The following is an 18,854-nucleotide window of genomic DNA, read 5'->3' as shown; positions in this document are numbered from 1 at the left end:
TTGAGGCTGCGAGGCTGGAATCATTGAAATGACTTCTGCAATCATTGTACTATTATGTATGTCAATTTAGTGAATATATAGGATAGCGTATAATGAGTACTCTTTCTTGACTCCAGTGAAACATAAGGATTGTACTTTATACAAAATATAGTATTAACACAATTACTCATAGGCATGAGCTACTCCTGGAATTTCAGGATGGATGTACTCTTTGGAGAAACAATTTCTTCCTGAAAACTGGTTCTCTTAAAATTTTAGTCACAAATTGACTAAAATTTGATGTGAATGTCAGGGGGGAAGACTAAGCATAGGTAAAAATATCTTCCTAATTTTTTGCCTTTGCAGTGATGTGTTTCCTTTTTATAACCTGACTCAATAAACAGTGGCATGGTGATGTAATTAGAATAAATCTTGTAGAACTGTCTTTATGGCCAGACATCATTCTGTCAACAGTCAATCCTGTTGCCTCCTAGCTTTCAATAAAATTGGTATTTTTTAAGATAAAAATGCAATCTTCATTTAAAGAGGCATTATTTCAAGGCATTATTACAATTAGAAATTTTAGCCAAAAATGATTTTTGGAAGTGGTGTATTTATGACCATATTGTATTATACGTGGCTTAGAGCCTTACCATGCAAAGTGTCATCTGGGGACCAGCCAGCATCCGCCGCACCAGAGAGCCGTTAGAAACGCAGACGCTCAGGATGGCTGACTCAGAGTCTGCATTGAATCTGCAGGCGATGGAGAAGCACCGGCTTAGAAGACTCTAGGCTAGAAGTAACTATTTAACATTGTGTTGAGTTCGGGATATTGCTTTATACATTATTTTGGGGAAATAGTAATTACAAGCCAGTGGTCAAAAATGAGGTCCTATCCCTCTGTCACAACCTGTGGGAGTTTTGGATGAGTTTACCTAACTCTTTATGCTTCAGTTTCTTTATTTGCTAATTGGGATAATAATACTATTTTCTTCGAATAATTGTCATGAGGTTAGTTTCAATGCAATTATGCACGTGAGGTGCCTAGAGCACAGTACCAGGTACCTGGAGAGCACCCAATAAATGTGAGCCTTGTCATCGTCATCTGTCCTTTCCCAAAGGCACGTATTATGCTGGCTTTTATCTGTGTGAGGCACATTTGTGGTTAATTCAAAGACAAGTACAATACTGTGGTAAATGTGGTGATGGACACAAAGATGAATAAGAAAGAACCCTTGTCTTCCGTGGTGATGGACACAAAGATGAATAAAAAAGAACCCTTGTCTTCCGGAAACTTCCAGAGGGCCTCCACAGAGCCAAGGCTGATATTTCGCCATTAGTCCATAATCATTCCAGACGTGATTTGAGGCATCTACTTGATAGCAATTCATGTTCACTATTTTCATACCACCCATAAGTAGAGGAAAACCGCACGCTGTGATTAGAGTGTACTAAAGGAATTTGTCAGGTATTATAAGGGCACAGATAAGGAGTGATAACGCCTGAGGGAGCCAGGAAAGCTTCAAGGGAAGGTGGGTCTAACAGAGGGGAGGGAAGAGCATTCTGGGTAAAAGTAGAAGGAACAGCATGAATTACAGTGTGGTGCAGGGGGAGCAGGCCGGGGCTCTTTTTCAGCTGCTTCCATAGAGGACACTCACTCTCCCTGCCCTCCTCCCCTAATACTTCTGTCTGGGAAAGACTGGGTTTGGCCTTCCTGTTCTGCCACATCCAGCCAGCCCTCTTCCTTTTATGAGGGACCTGACTTCCCTAGTTAGTGCTGAAGGACTTTTTAAGGAAATGCGGGGGAGGGGAGAAAGAGGCAGAGAGAGGAAGGAATAGGAATATGAATGTGTGTGGGGGTGGGGAGGGCAAGGGAGGTAAGGTAGTGCTTGGTGAGTGTATTAGTCTGCTCAGCTGCCGTAACAAGTACAGTATGGAACGGTACCACAGACTGGGTGGCTTACACAATACAATCTTGTTTTCTCACAGTTCTGGAGGCTAGAAGTCTGAGATCAAGGTGTCGGCAGTCAGTTTCTTCTGAGATCTCTCTCTTGTTTTTTTTTTTGTTTTGTTTTGGTGAGGAAGATCGGCCCTGAGCTAACATCTGCCAATACTCCTCTTTTTTTTTTTTTTTTTTTTTTTTGCTGAGGAAGACTGGCCATGGGCTAACATCCATGCCCATCTTCCTCCACTTTATATGGGATGCTGCCACAGCATGGCTTGCCAAGCGGTGCGTCGGTGCACGCCCGGGATCTGAACCAGTGAACCCCGGGCTGCTGCAGCAGAGTGCGCGCACTTAACTGCCTGTGCTACCATGCAGCCCCTGAGATCTCTCTCTTTGGCTTGTAGATGACCGACTTCTCCCTGTGGCATCACGTAGCCTTTACTCTGTACATGTCTGTGTCCCAATCTCTTCTTATAAGGCCGTCAGTCATACTGGATTAGGGCCCACCATAAGGACCTCGTTTTAGCTTAATTATCTCATTAAAGACTTTATCTCAAAATACAGTCACATTCTGAGGTATTGTGAGTTAGGACTTCAAAATACAAATTTTGAGGGGACACAGTTCAGCCCTTAACAGTAAGAAGATAAGGTTTGTCTCTGATTTGATGCTGCCTAGTAGATCAAAAAGATAATATTCAGGGAGCAGAGTCACTTTTTATTTTTTTTGTGAGAAAGATTAGCCCTGAGCTAACATCCGATCTCAATCCTCTTCTTTTTGCTGAGGAAGACTGGCCCTGGGCTAACATCCATGCCCACTTCCTCTATTTTATATGGGATGCCGCCACAGCATGGCTTGACCAGCGGTGCATCGGTGTGCACTCAGGATCTGAACCTGCAAACCCCGGGCCGCCGCAGCGGAGCGCACGCACTTAACTGCTATGCCACCGGGCTGGCCCCCAGAGTCACTTGTTAAAATCTACATCTGTAAGAAAGATGATCAACAGTGAGTAGAGAGGGGATAAGCAGAGACATGGAACCCAGCTCAGCCCAGCCAGTCCCTCTGCCTCATTGTCCATTAGTCATATATTAGGAGTGGGGCTTATCCAGGTATCTGGTGACCATGGTGACCAGTTTATAAAGTACCAGGACCACTGTCCTTCCATTGGAACCGTTGTTTATTAATATTTTTTACGATGCAGGTGAAAGATGTTGTCACTCACTAGTCATGTAACCCTTTGCAAGTTGCTTGACTTCTTCAGGCTCAGTTTCCCCCTCTATACAATGGGGATAATCACACCTGCCCTACTGCTTGGGAAGATGAAATGAGAAAATATGTGTGCCAGTGCTTTGAGAAACATGTCTGGCGCTAATATACCCCTAACTGTCTGCTGCCAACCTGTTATCCCTACTAAAGACAAAGTCATGTGTTGTTACCTAAGTGAATATACTAATTTATGAAGTCATGCTTGTTTGGTATCTCTTACTGGCACATTTGTATTACTTTTGAGAGTGGATGGCAGTTCAGAAACAAAAAAAGCTATTGAACGGTAAATTAGTTGTGAAAATTGCATAGCAGAGAACTCAGAAGCAACGAATAAACATAACTAAGAGCAAGGATGATTAGTTTATGTAAATCACACCTAACAGTCTCAGTGGACCAGAAGTTGAACATCAGCCTGCATTTTAACTGTATTAACTGATAAGGGCAAGACAATTGCTAAGTGTGTTGATATAATCTTTTGTTTGTTTTCATGAGATTTAAGAGATGCTGCTCAGAGTGGCCTACTAGAATACAATTTCAATAGTGCAAATCCTGTACTATAAGATTTCATCAGACAGCCTCTCAACTCTTCCCATTCAATGGCAGGAAAAATGGAGTGATAACAATAATAAACATGTATATAGCTTGTTCAGTTTACAATAGTCTTTTATGTGTATGATCTCATTTGATCCTTACTACAATCCTGTGAGGTTGTTATTATCATCCTCAAATTCCAAAGGGGACTCTGAGGCCAGATGAGGTGACTTCACGGGCCTGAAGCTATAGTGTGACCTCTGCCTTTCCACAGGCACTCAACCTGCACAGTATATATTTTACATTGCCAGTTGATGTCACCATTGCAGGAAACATCAGCAGACATAAATCTTGTCCAGGGATCCCCCATTGATATTCCTCAGCTATGAACACAGTCTTGTGGGATCACGTGAGAACTGGCCTCTGCAGGCAGAAGAGGCAAAGTCACGTGTGGAAGCTTTGCTTCCTTTTACTGTGAAACGGACGGAGTGTTTGGACTCGGAAAAAAGGTTTTCCTTCTTGTTTCTCTTCCTCCTTCCTCAGTCCCTCAAGTTGAATCCTCAGTTTCTTTCTCTTACCTTTTCCTTTGGCAAGGTAGAGGAAAGAGTTCCTTTCTCCCCACACTCCCCAACTCCTCCCTTTGGCTGCTGTGTCTACTCTTCTCTATCTAAATTGTTAACATTATCAGGATCTTTGTCAGGTTCTTTGAGGTGCGGGTGGAACATGGGCTGCTGTGCACGTGACATCCCTTGCTCGATGGGCTGACACTGGTGTCTGGCCAGCTGTGACTGTTACGGCTTAACTGGACAATCAGGCAGGGCCAGCTAAAGGGGCAGAGGCTGAGAACTACTTGAGGATTTTGAGGAAATAAATAGTTGCAACATTTTTTTTTTGAGGGAGGAGTAGAAACACATTATTAAAATAAAATGTGGCTATCTAATAAGTATTTTTCAAGCACTTTCTATATATTAATTCTAAGTAAGCTGCTCTTCTCAGATCTGTTTATTAGTTCATTCATTCAGTTTTCTCATTCATTTGACACCATCTCTTACCAAGAATCGCCAGATATTTTGTGAAGGGAAGCTTTTTATGCCTGAGACAAGAGGGGTGGCTACCAAGAGCCAAACTGTAGAATAAAGCAGGGAAATAGCTGGATGTTGGTCCCCCAGTTAAGTGGTGCATTCTGTGGGCATCTTAGCGGACACAGAGGAGTGGCCACATGGCTCTACTTGGTAGTCAAGAGTTCCAGCATAGAGCTTTTTTTTTGTTTGTTTTGTTTTGTTTTTGTGAGGAAGACTGGCTCTGAACTAACATCCAATGCCAATCCTCCCCCTTTTTTGCTGAGGAAGATTAGCCTTGAGCTAACATCTATGCCCATCTTCCTCCACTTTGTATATGGGACACCGCCACAGCTTGGCTTGATGAGCGGTGTGTAGGTCTGTGCCCTGGATCTGAACCCATGAACCCCGGGCTGCCAAAGCTGTTAGACATGCAAACCTAACCACTAAGCCACTGGGCCGGCCCCCAACATATAGCTTTTTAAAAAAAACTTGAAGTAAATATTCTCATAACATAAAATTAACCATTCACCGTTTTAAAATAAACAATTCTGTGACATTTAGTACGTTCACTATGTTGCACAACTATCACCTCTATCTAGTTCTAAGACATTTTCATCTCCCCAGAAGGAAACCGCCTCATACCTATTAAGCAGTCATTCCCCATTCTCCCTACTCCCCAACCCTGGCAACCACTAATCTGCTTTCTGCTTTATAGATCTACCTATTCTGAATGTTTCGTATAAATGAAATCATACGACGTGTGACCTTCTGTGTCTGGCTTTGCATGTAGCTATTTAATTCATGGCCTAACTCCCAGGGCAGGGCTGTTCCAGCTATGAGGTGATAGAAGCCGTGGTCCTGCCTATGGCCTCCCAAGAATCCTATCCACCTGAGTAAATTCTCCTTTGCGAGGGCCCCACTGCCAGGGCTGGATGTCAGCTCTGAATTGTGAGGGGGGTACCAGATTCCTCTTCCATAGTTTTTCTATAGCAAGAGAAGGAGGGCAGGGGATTGAGGAAGTGTGCAACTTGCTCACTTTGCCCCTTATATTTCTTTTTATCCTAAAGCATAGCTCCCTCCAGCTATGGACACCCACTTCTTATAGAAGGACTACTCTTTTCCTTCCTTGCAGGCCCTTACCATGCTATAGATTTTATCTCTGTGTGTGTACGGGTGTAAAACCCAGTGTTCCTTCTGGGGATGATTTGATTGATGTATACACTGGAAACATCTTTAATAATTTAATGCCTGCTTCAGAGGAGATTACACCAAAAAGCACATTGCTTTTCATTTATTCATTACATATCTGTCATAGCAGCATTTTTTTTTTTTTTTGCCCTGAATTGTAGTGTCGTAGTAATAATAAATTTTATTCTACACTCAGGATATTTTAAAGGATTATAAGGCTTTTAACTAATGTTACCGTCTTATTTAAATTGATCAAATTGGTATTTCAGCACCATAATCTTGCATTTCTTAAGGCTGAGCTAACCAGATGTGGCTTTACTTGATGACTACTAAAATAACTGTGTTTGGAAAGTGTGATAGAAATAATGGATGAAAGCATAATCCTGCTTGTTAGTAGTGGTGGTAATAATGGTGAGGAGAACAGAGCCTGAGTTCATAGCTGGGTGTCTCTGTCCTGAAAAAGAGATTAGGGTATATACCAGCCCTTTGCATTAAGAAGAGAAAAAAATGTATATGTGTTTGAGAATTGGGAGGAAGAAAGGGGTAAGATGAGAAATACAAAACTAAAAACTAAAAACCAGCACACAGTCATTTTGCAACTTTTAGGTATAAATCCAGATGTCAGGAAAGAAAAACAGACTTTTCCTCACTTAGACAGAAGTGGTTGCCTTAACAGACTTTAGCAAGCTCTGTAATATATTCTCAGAGAGGCAAGGAATATATCTACATTCCTAAATGATTACACTAAATTATGTTTTCTATGTTATTATTATTAATTTTTTTTTATTAAGAAGTGCTATAGAACTTCTCTTTAAAACCAAAACCAAACGTTGCTCTGAATAGGGCAAGTTTAGGTACAGTAAGTAGTACAACAATTTCCAGGAGAGTGATATACAATTATCCAGTTTTCACAGATAATTTATAAAGAAGTATGCTCCTACTGGCCATTAGTGCTTGTAGTATTTCTGGATTTTTGTTATGTACTGCTTCAGGTACTCTGCCTAACAATCTTTGTCATGTTCCCTGCCTGGATCACACCAAAAGTCTTTAATAGAAATCCAGAAATGTTTCGTTCTCACGTCGGTAATTCTTTAAACAGTAAAAGTATTGTTGCCTCCTGCAGATGTCATGTTTTCTGGCCATTGAAAATACACTTGAGTGTGCATGCTGTAGCAAGTAGGTGAAGCAGCAACTTCTTGTATTATTTCTTTAGGGAAGAATATCAAGACTTCGGGACAAGATCGCCTTGGGTTCAAATCCCAGCCCTACTTGTTCACCTGTTGTCTGATTTGGGAAATGTTGAGTGATTCCTCAGTTTCCTTATATGTCCAATGGGCATAAGAAGCATACTTCGTAGGGTTATTGTGAGGGTTTCATGAAATGATGAATGTCTGAGCGCTGAGCATGATGTTTGGCATAGACAGGTCACAGGTGCTCAGTGTATTTGCTTCTCGTCTGTTGCTCTCCATCCTCAAACTCTGTTCACGCAGTATTTTAGAAGTCTCAGTGACCAGAACATGTGAGATCCGGCAGCAGGCTGCCACACTGCACCTTGTCCCTTTCCTGACACATGCTCTTGCTGCTTCTCTCCTCATGCCATATATAGATTGTAATGTGATTTGTTACTGCACTGCTCTTGAGTTCTTTGTTGTAGAGATGGTCCCATTTGTCTCAGGACCTAGGTACTACAAACGGGTGCTCGAAGCCCATTCGCTCAAGTTGTGATGACTGAGAACCCTCCCAATGTCTCTTAGGGTCCCACAGTGAGTGTCCCCCCAAATCCCTCAGAGTCATCAGGAAGGGAACTTGCTGTCTCTAGGCCTGAGACCCCTGGGCCTTTTCTTAGCCTCTTGTGACATGTTAGTGGGGAGCCACCCACAGTGTTTCTCTGAGTTGGCTCCTTATTCTAGCTCTCTGCCTTCTGGAGTCCCCTCTTTCTTAGTGTCTTACTGAGGAAGCCCCTGGACTTCCTGGTGCTGGTTCCTTTCCTGCGCCCTCTGTAGCTCTTGCTCCTCGGTAATGCATAAACATCATCGGCTCAGGATATTTCCTTTGTTCTGTTTTCATAGTGACAATGCCCACTCTCTCCCTCTCCAAACTCTCCTCTGCTCATCACTTCAACTACGTCTGCCTCAATGCTGTGCCATGTTTCTCTCTATGGAGAGAGGATGGGACAAGGGTGTGGAGATGGGAACATACTCTTTTCTCTTTTGGAAATTGGAGGATTTTCTCACCTTCATTCATTTAGGTCTTATACATAAAAGCCAGAAGTCTTTACCAAGCACTGTGGGTTACCTTTTTTTATCTCTTGCCTTTTTTTAGCACCTGGCAGATCTACCCCCTCCTACCCTTCATTTCTGTCCAGCATTCAGCCTTCCTAAGGGCCTCACCCAGGGCGGCAGGCTTAGGGATCACTAGGGCCCTACACTGTCTGCCATTAAGCATCTGAATAGAAATTTGAAAGATGAATTTGAAAGCCTCCCTGTGCTGTCATTTAATCTGCATGATGACAAACAATGCTTTTGGAATATCTTAAGAACAACTAATTTTTCCCTTCATTTTTTAAAGTGCATCTTTGATATCATGTAATCAAATTTGAGACTTTATTTTTGACAGAATAGAGGAATTCATGGTTCTAACTCTTTCCTTTTCAAAATAATGTGGGGCATTTTACCCCAAAGTTTTAGTCTACTCCCCTTCTTTTCCTTCCTTCTTTACTTCTGAAGCTGAGAGCATTATGTTAACTTTTATAAGAAGACAATTAACAGTTCCATAACAGGTATTTGGGCTGTTAGAGGAGAATGGACTTCCAGAGCTGGAAGGGAGGTCAGAGTTAATTGTGTCTCAAACCCTCATTTTACAGATGCCAGAGGATTAAGTGACCTGTCCAATGTTATACAGCTAGAAAGAGGCAGGTCTGGAGTCCTAACATAGAACATAGAACACTATTATTTTACCAGGGGCTATGACGAAATATGATAGCTCCAGGAAAGACTGTATCATAACAAATGGGAAGGGATTTTAATGTTGTTTTAGAATCTGTGATCAGCCAGGTACTGTGCTAGGGACTGTATATGATTTGTCTCATTTAATCACCATGGAGGTTTTATTATATTCCCACTTTACAAGTGGGGAATCTGAAACTCACAGAAGTTAGGAAACAGCCAGTGCGTGCCTGGCCAGGACTAGAACCTGGGTCTTTCTCTCTCTACAGTCTTGGCTTTGGAACTCGGCCTCTTGTTCTTTTTTAGAGCAAATTTACGTGTATCCAAATAACAGTAAAGATGCCTAATTAGAGTTTATAAAATGTTTGAGCATATATTATTTTTATACAAAGGACATATAGTTTTTTGGCCTTGGATCTGTATGACAATCAATCTTTGTATTTGCAGGTATATGTCAACTATCTTAGACAATCGTGTGGAAAACTGTCCACATCCAGTGTTAGAAAACCTGGATTCATATCCTGGTGCCATCGCCATTGCCCATTTTTGTATTTAGAGATATAAATACACACCAGGCACTAGTGATGAGGATGATAATCTCTCCACAAAGAGTTTTTTTACCTTCCCCTCTGGGCCAGACACTCGGCTAGATATTGGCCAAGGACCCTGCAGTTTAGTTTCCTATCTGTCATGGGATTAAGAGCATTGATTCTGGAGTCACATGCTTTGTTGTAATTCTGGCTTTTCCACTTGTAAACAGTGGGACCTTGGGCTAGATATTTGGTCTTTCTCTACCTTAGTTTTCTCACCTGTAAAATGGGAATAATACCAACCTCACAGGATTATTGTGAGGATTAAATGAGAAAATACTTGTGAAGAGTGACATTCAGTAGATATTCGGTAAAAGTTAACACGTTATGTACTATAAAGTACAGTGCAAATGTAAGGAAGTTTTACTTGACTGTAGTATTATAATTATTACATTATTATATGTGCAATGGAAAAATCTCTGTTACACTTCTTACTTTTATCCATTATTCCTTTTGATCCATTAGAGGCCAGCAGAAATAGTAGATGAGGAAGAAGATGGAGAGAAGGAAAACAAGGATGTAGAACAGAAAGAAGACTTTTCAGGAATGAATGGTGAAGAGGAGGGAGGTAGGGAGGCTTCAGATGCCCCCGAGCAAGCAGAGGAAATCCCAGATCACAGGGAGGAGGAGGCAGGTCCCTCTCGTCTTAATGGTGGTACCGATGAAGAAAATGGTGAAGAACCAGGTCCCGCTCGTGTAAATGGAGGTACCGATGAAGAAAATGGTGAAGAACCAGGTCCCGCTCGTGTAAATGGAGGTACCGATGAAGAAAATGGTGAAGAACTGGATCAGGTTAACAGTGAGCTTCAAGAGGCAGTGGATGAGGAAATAAAGTCTCAAGGAGCTGCTGATGGCCAAGATGAGGTATTTCTATTGCTTTTACTCACTCATGTGCATGCATGAATGTGTGTGTGTGTGTGTGTGTGTGTGCACGCTTAGGGAATTATTCAAGCACTTAGGACTTGCCTTGAAACCACTTACAACTGAGTAGGGAGGATCCAGTACCATTTACTTGACTACATCATTTCAGTCAGTCAACAAGTACTGTCACCCCTCTATCTGACAGACCATGTCTGTCCTTCTATCATCCGTCCATCTATCCATCCATCCATCCATCCATCCGTCTCCTACCTCCTTCTACAAAAAATTTACAGAGGCTTCTAAGAACATGTATAACAAAAGAGAGAAATACAAATAACAAATACAAATAAGTTAAGACCAGGGAAGATACAAACCAGAGAAGAATATCAAGACCAGTAAGACTTAGTCATGATATAAAGAACATCATCTCTGTTATGAGTGACTTCTTTGCTTTCTAGAAATATTAAAGTTTAATTTGTTTAGTCCTCTTCCAATGGATTAATTGAATTAAGCACTTAATAGACCAGGCACTTAATAATATTTCATTTTATTTATTATACAGAGAAGGCAAAGAAATATGTGGCGAAGCTTCCTTCCTACCTTGTTATCCCACTGCTGGCCCTGGGGCAGGATATTCTCAAGTCCTGGCATTCTTCCGTAGGATAGATAAAGTTCCATAGGATAGGTTAAGTTACATGCTAATGAATAGGCTCCAGTTGAGTCTCATAGTATAAAAGGCAGGATGTACAATCACCATCCGCTTATGCCCTTCCTCCCTGTCTGTGCATCAGATCAAGGCCCACCTCCCTCAAGTCTGTAATCTCTCAAGTGGACCTTGGTGTATTCATTCCTGATACCCAGTATGATGAATGGTGTCTTCCTGATTATTTATTATTGATTCATCTGTTTTACCTTGCTTAGGGAGACTAAGTTTAGTACTGGTAAAATGCAAAACACTCAAGATGTTCTTGTGGCCAGATTTCAGTAGCCAGTACAAAGTTATCTATAATCTACTGTATGGCTTATACAAAAACATTCTTAACATCTAAATGAAAATACTCAACATGTCTCTCATTTCATCTTTTCTGAAGATGAGAGAATCATAGTCGTATTCTGTAAGAAATTCCCCGTATACACTTCTACATAGTTATTAAAATTTAGCTACAATTTGTATCCTGAAGTTGTTTGTAGCTAAAATAAAAAAACAATTCAGCCAATTACATGATTCCCTTTCCCTCAATAAGGAAACAAAATGAATTTCTCAAGAAATGCCAAAAAAAGTTTCTCAAAGAAAGTAAAATCTGTTGTCTGGGGGAATCATATAGGAAGCACAATAATGTAGAGGACAATGTCCTCAGTGTCATTTATATGGCAACTGTATTAGTAGGTTTCATGAAGCAGCTCTTTGTTATAGCGGCCTTTGATGAAAGTTTACAGCATGAAATCAAAATATAAATTCTATGTGAGACCTAGATAGTAAGATCAAGTATGCCTTTTTCCAGTGGTCTAGCTTAATTCAGTGTTACAACCTAAATAGATTTTACAGAAATGAATAGATTGCCTGTCCGTCCATTCCATAAATTTAACTTCTAAAAATCTGCCTTTCATAGGAATTGGGTATCAGTCAGGATCAAGGTTATATAATTTGAAGTACAGGTGTTCATGGTATGTATTGAGAATGAATCTAAATTCTTGGGAGCTCAAATGAACAAGTGCCTGGTACATGACTAGTTAGGGATTTTAAGGACTATACACATGCCACAGCAGAGCAGTTACCCACAGATATTTAATCTTATTTGACTCATCTCTCTTATGATGATAGTATATTTTGTTTTCATTCTCCCTAAAGGATTATTACTATAGGTATACTTTAAGCATACCAAATATGTGAAAAACCAAGTTTAGATGAATTATAAATTATACGTTAATAATTAACTTTTTAAAAAGGATTCTTATAAAATGACTAAAAGTTCAGTTTCTCATGTAGCATTTTGTTCCATGTAACAGTTCTTAGACAATGTGTGATATGATTGTAGGAAAACGGCAGGAAATACATGACAAATACACAGCAATCAATCGACATTTGTTGAGCTTGTACTATATTCAAGATCCTATTTGAGACATATCACGAGATAACAATGTGAAATAAGAGATAGTCTCAGTAATCTTTTTTCCTTTTTAGAGCATAAATCATGGCCTGTAGGGGAGGGGGACCTGGAGCTACTCCTGTTGTCCCCATACTGGTGGCCCTTGTGGGGGCTTTGGAGCCTCCAGGATTCCATGGAGCTGAGTTTGAAAACTAGCAGCTAATTCTAAGCTCACCCCCTTAGTTTTCAGTCTAGTGGGGGAAGGACAAATTGTAAATGAGACAATATTGTTGATAACATATGAGAAGTCCAAGTGGCAGGAACAATGGTTGCTGCTGGAGAGATGCTGCCTCTGTGTTTTGATTTTCTGTCATGCTCTTATCTCCCTGATATTTGATGGTACATGGAATCATATTCACAAAGAATTTGTGAATTCTAGTAGATAACTAACAGAAGAACATCTGATTTGGGGCTGGATTAATGTGATATGGGGGTAGAAATGCTGCCTTTTTCACTTCCCTTTTCTCTGCAAATGCTAAAATGAAAAGTATAAATATGATGTTGAAAAGAAAAACTGAAAGCAAAATGAAAAAATTGAGAAAAATAAAGCCTGCAGCACAAGAAGTGAGTCTGTGCCCTTAAAAACGCGTAGTGGATTATGTCTCAGAAAGGGCTTCTGCACAAGTCAGTTGTTGAGAATGGCGTGTCCACTGGGCGATGGTACACTAAAAAGCATAGTGAACCCAAGGAACTGTTTTTAGTTGAATATTTACATGATTAAAGGGAATATTGAATAATTTTTTTCCTTGTGAATTTTCTTACCTTTGTAACTAAAGAGCCAATGTCTTTGTTTTTATCTATTTTCCTCCAGGTTGACTTAGACCCTCAAAGACCACCAAGACCAGAAGTAAAAATCACTAGCCCACAAGAAAATGATAACAACGAACAAAACAAGGACTATGCTGTTATAGCATAGGTGATTTTTAAAAAAGAATGTTGATTATAAGAAAAATGAAGGGTTATAATACTTGAATAATAAGTATATAGTTATTGCTAAACATAATGTGACAATATGGTTGAAGACTACCTACTGAATTTTAAAATTAGAGACGTAACGGAAAGGCTGGATAACTTTGAATAGCTACTAAAGGAGAGTGACTTCTTTAAATGGCATGTTGTTTTAAAAGTCATTTAGAAAAATTAAGTAAAAGGGATAGAGGGGAGTTTGCACTGGAAGACAATTGGCCATTTGTCTTTGTAAAGGATGAAAAAGAATAGGATCCACTCCTATTGTATACTCTTATACATTTAGAAGCAAGATTATTAGATGGCAGCTTATTCTAAAGCACTTATATAAGAAAGCATAGAATTTTAAAGAAATGATAATAGGAAAGCATGTACTATTTTTTTAAAGCAATAAACTCTTGAATAAACAAATTGCAATTTAGTTTCAGAGATAATTTGGAAATGGCAATACGTTGAAATGTTTCCATGACTTGTTGACATTCCTTTCTTTCTTCCTCCTTAGCCAAAATCCACCTTAAATGAATTAAAAAGACAATGCAAGATATTCATTTTGGAAGGAGGGAGTATTCATTCAGTGTATTAGTGGTTAATATTGTCATGCCCCTCTCTTAAGTGCTTCAGATTTTAATCCTTATGGCTTTAATGCCACAAACCCAGGAAGGAATTATAGAGGAATACCCGATTGTATTGCTGAGCCTGGCTGGATGGTTTGCAAATCTGGTATCCTGTGAATTTTCACTGATCCAATCTACCTTTACCAATAATATCCCTGTCTTCTCCTTCATGTTATTATATTAGAAAACTCAATATTGGCTATCCCAAAGATTGAATTCCCTCCGAAGAGTTTTTTATAAAAAAACAAGACAGAGTAATAGAAAAAAGTAGGCTATATGAAGAGTTTGTCGCTGCTCAACTTCACTTGCTTTTTGCCTTATTTCTGTTGGGACTGCCTTGTCATATTTTTGCCCCTAGGGATATCTGCAAACATTTATTTTCATGGCCAGTTATATTTAGGCTTTTTAGCAGATTCCTTTCTATATAATTAGAAGCCATCTGATAGAAATTGTTGAAAAAAGTTTAAAAATTGTCGTAATGAAACCAGTTCCTGATCACGATTTTGTGGGCTGGTTAAATTAACTCACAGTTGCCTTTTTAGGTATATATGGGGAAAAACATAAGTGTATTAGTTTTTTGAATTCTTAAGAGATGATGCAGTTCTTCCTTAAATATAAAAATAATATATTTTTTCTCATATTAAAGAATATTTTTGCTAATTATGTAGAAATTATAAATTTGAAATTTTAGCTTCTCGTGCTTTCATAGAATTCATTATTAATCATAAATTTAAAAGATTTTTTTCCCCTCCAGGTTTCATAACCAACCATTTGGAATCAAAGTAGTTATGTAAAGCACGTAATACTATAGAAAACAGGGATATTTTCCCTAACAGCTATTTTAACATTTTCCACAAATAGGAAGTATAAGCAGAGACTATAACGTAACAGTATTGGAAAGAGATAATAATATAAGGGTATCTTAATCTGGGAGGATGAATTGTAAATGGGGTACTGTATTTCTAGTATAATATCTAGGTTGTGCTTTCTACTAGTAGGCTTATTTTTTCAAATGAGACAATTAGGGAAATAGACTACTTAGTTTTTTAATGTACAATTCCCACACTATCACTGGGCCTGGAGTTAATGATTTTAAATAGTTTATAAAAATAAGGGATTTATAAGCAGTTATAACTAATTATCAAGGTGATTCTCTTTTCTTTCTTTAATGAGTTTTTCTCTTTTCCTTTTTTCATAAAAATATTCTGTCTCTTTTCTCTTGTTCTTTTCTTCATTATATTTTAAAGTTAGGTTTTAGGGAACTTTTTAAGATACATCTTAATGCAGCACAATGTTATTTTACATGAAAAACAAAGTTTGGTATTTTAAGTATACTTCAAGAAAGTGATAGGCCGCAATAATTATACCAAAAAATTGAAAAATGGAGATATAATTCTCCTCTTGTATGTGCATATTTTACCATCAGTTGACAAGATGTAATTGTGCCCTAACTTGGAGAGATGAACAACTAATCACTTTAAAACAGTTTGCAAACATATAGTACTAAAAGAAGAGGAATGAAATATGTCATCTAACCATGGAAGAAATCATTCACAGAGAATGAAAATTGTGGACGTCATTTGGAGATGACTTTAACAAAAATGATGGCAGTGAATTCACCTCCCAAATGTGGACATTTTCTCCGTGGAAATGGTGGCCTCTGTGGCAGGCTACCTCCACCAATTAAGTGAGACTCACTGACAGATCTGGAGACCACTTATGTGAGTGAGCAGAAGAGATGTTGGTTAGGCTTCAGGTGTTATTTCATAGAGAGAAGGCACTATGAAAAACTCACGTAGCTTTTATGTGATAACCAATAAAATGCTTTAAGGTGTTGGTTTTTTGTGATGCTGTGTGCATTGATTTCATAGTCCTGATTTCAAGGAACTCTTTTCTTATACTTAATTGAGTTTTAAGACATTTGTAAACAACTGGTTTGTTAGTTGAATTGGAACATTAGGGATTTTGCAGAGCAAGTAAGGAAGATTTTAACTAAAGTAATTTTCACGGTAAGGACATTTTACCTGGCTTAGCTTCCCTTAAAATAGCTATTGAGCATCCCTGGACTTCTAGTTATAAAACGTGATATGATGGCCACAAGATGGCCATTATTTTTTTCCTCATTATTTTTCTCTATAGCTATAGGATGATTATTTATTAAGACATTTTTTTCTTATGTTTTTTGGGGAATATTAGAAAGCCAGACTCATAGAAAGAGCATGATGCTCTCATGTTTCCTGTTTTATTCTGAGAGTGTTAGTTTCTGCTACGGTCTGTAAAGACAGAACCATCCTGTATACATGTGGCTCGGAGTCAAATAATTCCGTAAGGTCACGATGGTGAAGCCGTACTAATATGAAGTTATTCATGCTCACTCTTCCAGCTGATAGCTCATAAACCAACATCCTCAAAAATTTCACGGAATGAGCTACCTTATACGCAAAGGATAAAGTTCATTCACCTAAGAAACATCTGCATATTTAAAATTGTGGCATCAGGTCTGAACTGTTGCCAATCTGAACAGAAAGAGACTATATAGACCTACATATATGCATATCAAATACGTATACAGATGCACTCACACACTTTAAAATATTAAAAAGGCCTCCTCAGGCACAGCGTTATTAATAGAATAAGGCTCTTTTGAGAGAAGCAATTCATAAGAACATGTGAGAAGAAATGCTGAGAAATGGTATACTATTTCATGGTGCTTTAAAACTTGGTTCTTGAAGACTTTAAGAGATTTAAAATTCTTCTCAAAATAAGAAAGTTACCAGCATTTTAATGAAAAATTTATTCTAGAAAGAGATGACTATCTATCATCTATCTATCCATGTGTCTATCTATGTATCTATATATCTCTGTATCTCTGTATCTATCTATGTATCTATGTATCTATGTATCTATCTATCTATCTATCTATCTATCTATCTATCTATCTATCTTGTTTTCCTAAAGTAACTACAGAGTGTAGTTCTTTAGTTCTTTGTCATCAGCCTTAAGTACCATATACTTTAGGTGCAGAATATCTTATAATAACACAAGCTCTGTCAAAAGATTATTACTGTTTGTGAATGTGTGTGCATGATTCACATGAATGTAGAGAGGATTCTTTTTGGTACCAAGTAGCCAGGTTCACTATGAATAGGATGAAAGACTGACTTATTAGTCCACTAGTTTATCTAATGTTCAAGTTCAGCACAGAAGCTTTTTAGCTTCCTTGTATGAATATAATGTCCTGGAATGGAACCATTTTTTTTTTTAAATGCTAGTCTGTTTTTCTAAGGTGATGAGCACATTGAGTTCTTTGTTATTACATATCATTTTTGTAAATACTATAAAAATTTTGCTTTTCAGAAAATATCCTGGTATGTAGATGGGTCTGATTTTTGTTCTGACCACAGGAAATTTGTGTATTTCCTACTGTGAAGTCTAACTGACTCTGATGGAGGATGAAAGTGTGTCCCCACATGTTGATGAGGAAGAAAACTATTGTTTTTGAAGAGGTATAACATCCTGTAGGATTAGAAAAGAATTAAAACATGTCTTGATAACCATCAAGCATTTGTAAAATCAAGAGGTAACTAATGGAGGTACATTGACTTAAGCCAACACCAGACCTAGCTTTAATCTGAGAATTGGGACCAAATGAATTCTCTGTAGGTTCATCAGCTTAAACTGCATAGTTTAATTGAGTGTTTGAGTTATTGTCACACATGTAATGGCATGTGGGAAGAGGGAATGACTATAGGCAATTTTAGAAGTTTGGAGAAACCTTATTCTTTTTTTTGTTTCAATGTTTTTCTTGTGCCTTAAATCTTTAATATGTACAATGATAATGGGTGACTATTGATGTTGTAAGTAAAGATTAAGTTGAGCTCATCATTTTTATAGGATTGATGTTTAGAACTTCTCTTTGTAAGGAAAATTATTTGTGCTTTGATCAAAGAATGAGCATTTAGGTTTTTACTTCTATGTCAGCTCTCACTCTAAAATATGAAAGTTTACTGTATCTTTTGAGTAAATAGATCTGTGTCTTATATAATTAAAATGTGTCTGGATGGTTTATTGTTTATTTATGATGTTGTGTTGCTAATTTTTCACATATTAATTCTTTGCATGATGTTTTTCACAAACACAATAGAAACTTTTTGCCATGTGGAAATTCAGCACTTAAAAGATACTTCTGTTTCTATTTGGCATGGATAATAAACTTCATTATATAAAGAAAACAGTTTTACATTTCCCAATACCTGTTGTTTAGTTGATAAAAATTTCAGGTATATTTAAAAAAATCATTGTTTTTTATTTTATGAAACAGTGTTAGAGAAACACAGGTCCAGAATTTTTGTTATGATAAATAAAGACATCTTTAAAAGCAGAGAATAAATTACACACATTATGCACATTTGTGTGGATCTAGCTATAGGAATAAATTTGCAATTTTACAAAGAGATTGGCTAAAATTCTGCTTCAGTTTGTGGGATATTCACTGCTTTCATTCTATTGAATTAAAGTAGTTTTGTTTCTTTCCCTTCCTGTTTGAGAAACAAAAGAAGTTAAACGCAAGCATTTTGCCTTCTTGCTGTGTAATAACAAAATATGTTGTTTTGTGTGATTCAAGTACCATAACTGAGAAGAATACATTAATGTACCACAGTTGACCCGTGTATCTTTGTTATTCCCTAAGAGTGAAAAAGCAAACCTCAGCAACAAAGGAGGCATCCAGGTTGCCAAAATCAAATCTCTTTAGACTATCTGGT

The 18,854-nt window shown here is 38.2% G+C and overlaps 1 protein-coding gene across 3 annotated transcripts in view; it reads left to right on the top strand.

Annotated features, from left to right (window-relative positions):
- DCDC2 (doublecortin domain containing 2) overlaps positions 1–18,166 on the top strand; it is a 166,375-nt gene extending 148,209 nt beyond the window's left edge. For all 3 annotated transcript variants that reach the window (XM_087438085.1, XM_087438086.1, XM_087438087.1), the window contains 2 exons: positions 9,969–10,367; positions 13,323–18,166. In XM_087438085.1, coding sequence (XP_087294211.1) covers positions 9,969–10,367; positions 13,323–13,427 — 504 coding nt within the window. In that variant the 3' untranslated portion in view covers positions 13,428–18,166. The remainder of the gene's footprint in view (positions 1–9,968; positions 10,368–13,322) is intronic.
- Positions 18,167–18,854: the final 688 nt, after the last annotated feature.

Source organism: Ceratotherium simum, chromosome 13 (genome assembly GCF_057802395.1).
Source record: "Ceratotherium simum simum isolate JZ-2026a chromosome 13, ASM5780239v1, whole genome shotgun sequence".
NCBI lineage: Eukaryota > Metazoa > Chordata > Mammalia > Perissodactyla > Rhinocerotidae > Ceratotherium > Ceratotherium simum.
This window is presented reverse-complemented; position numbering and strand designations above follow the sequence as displayed.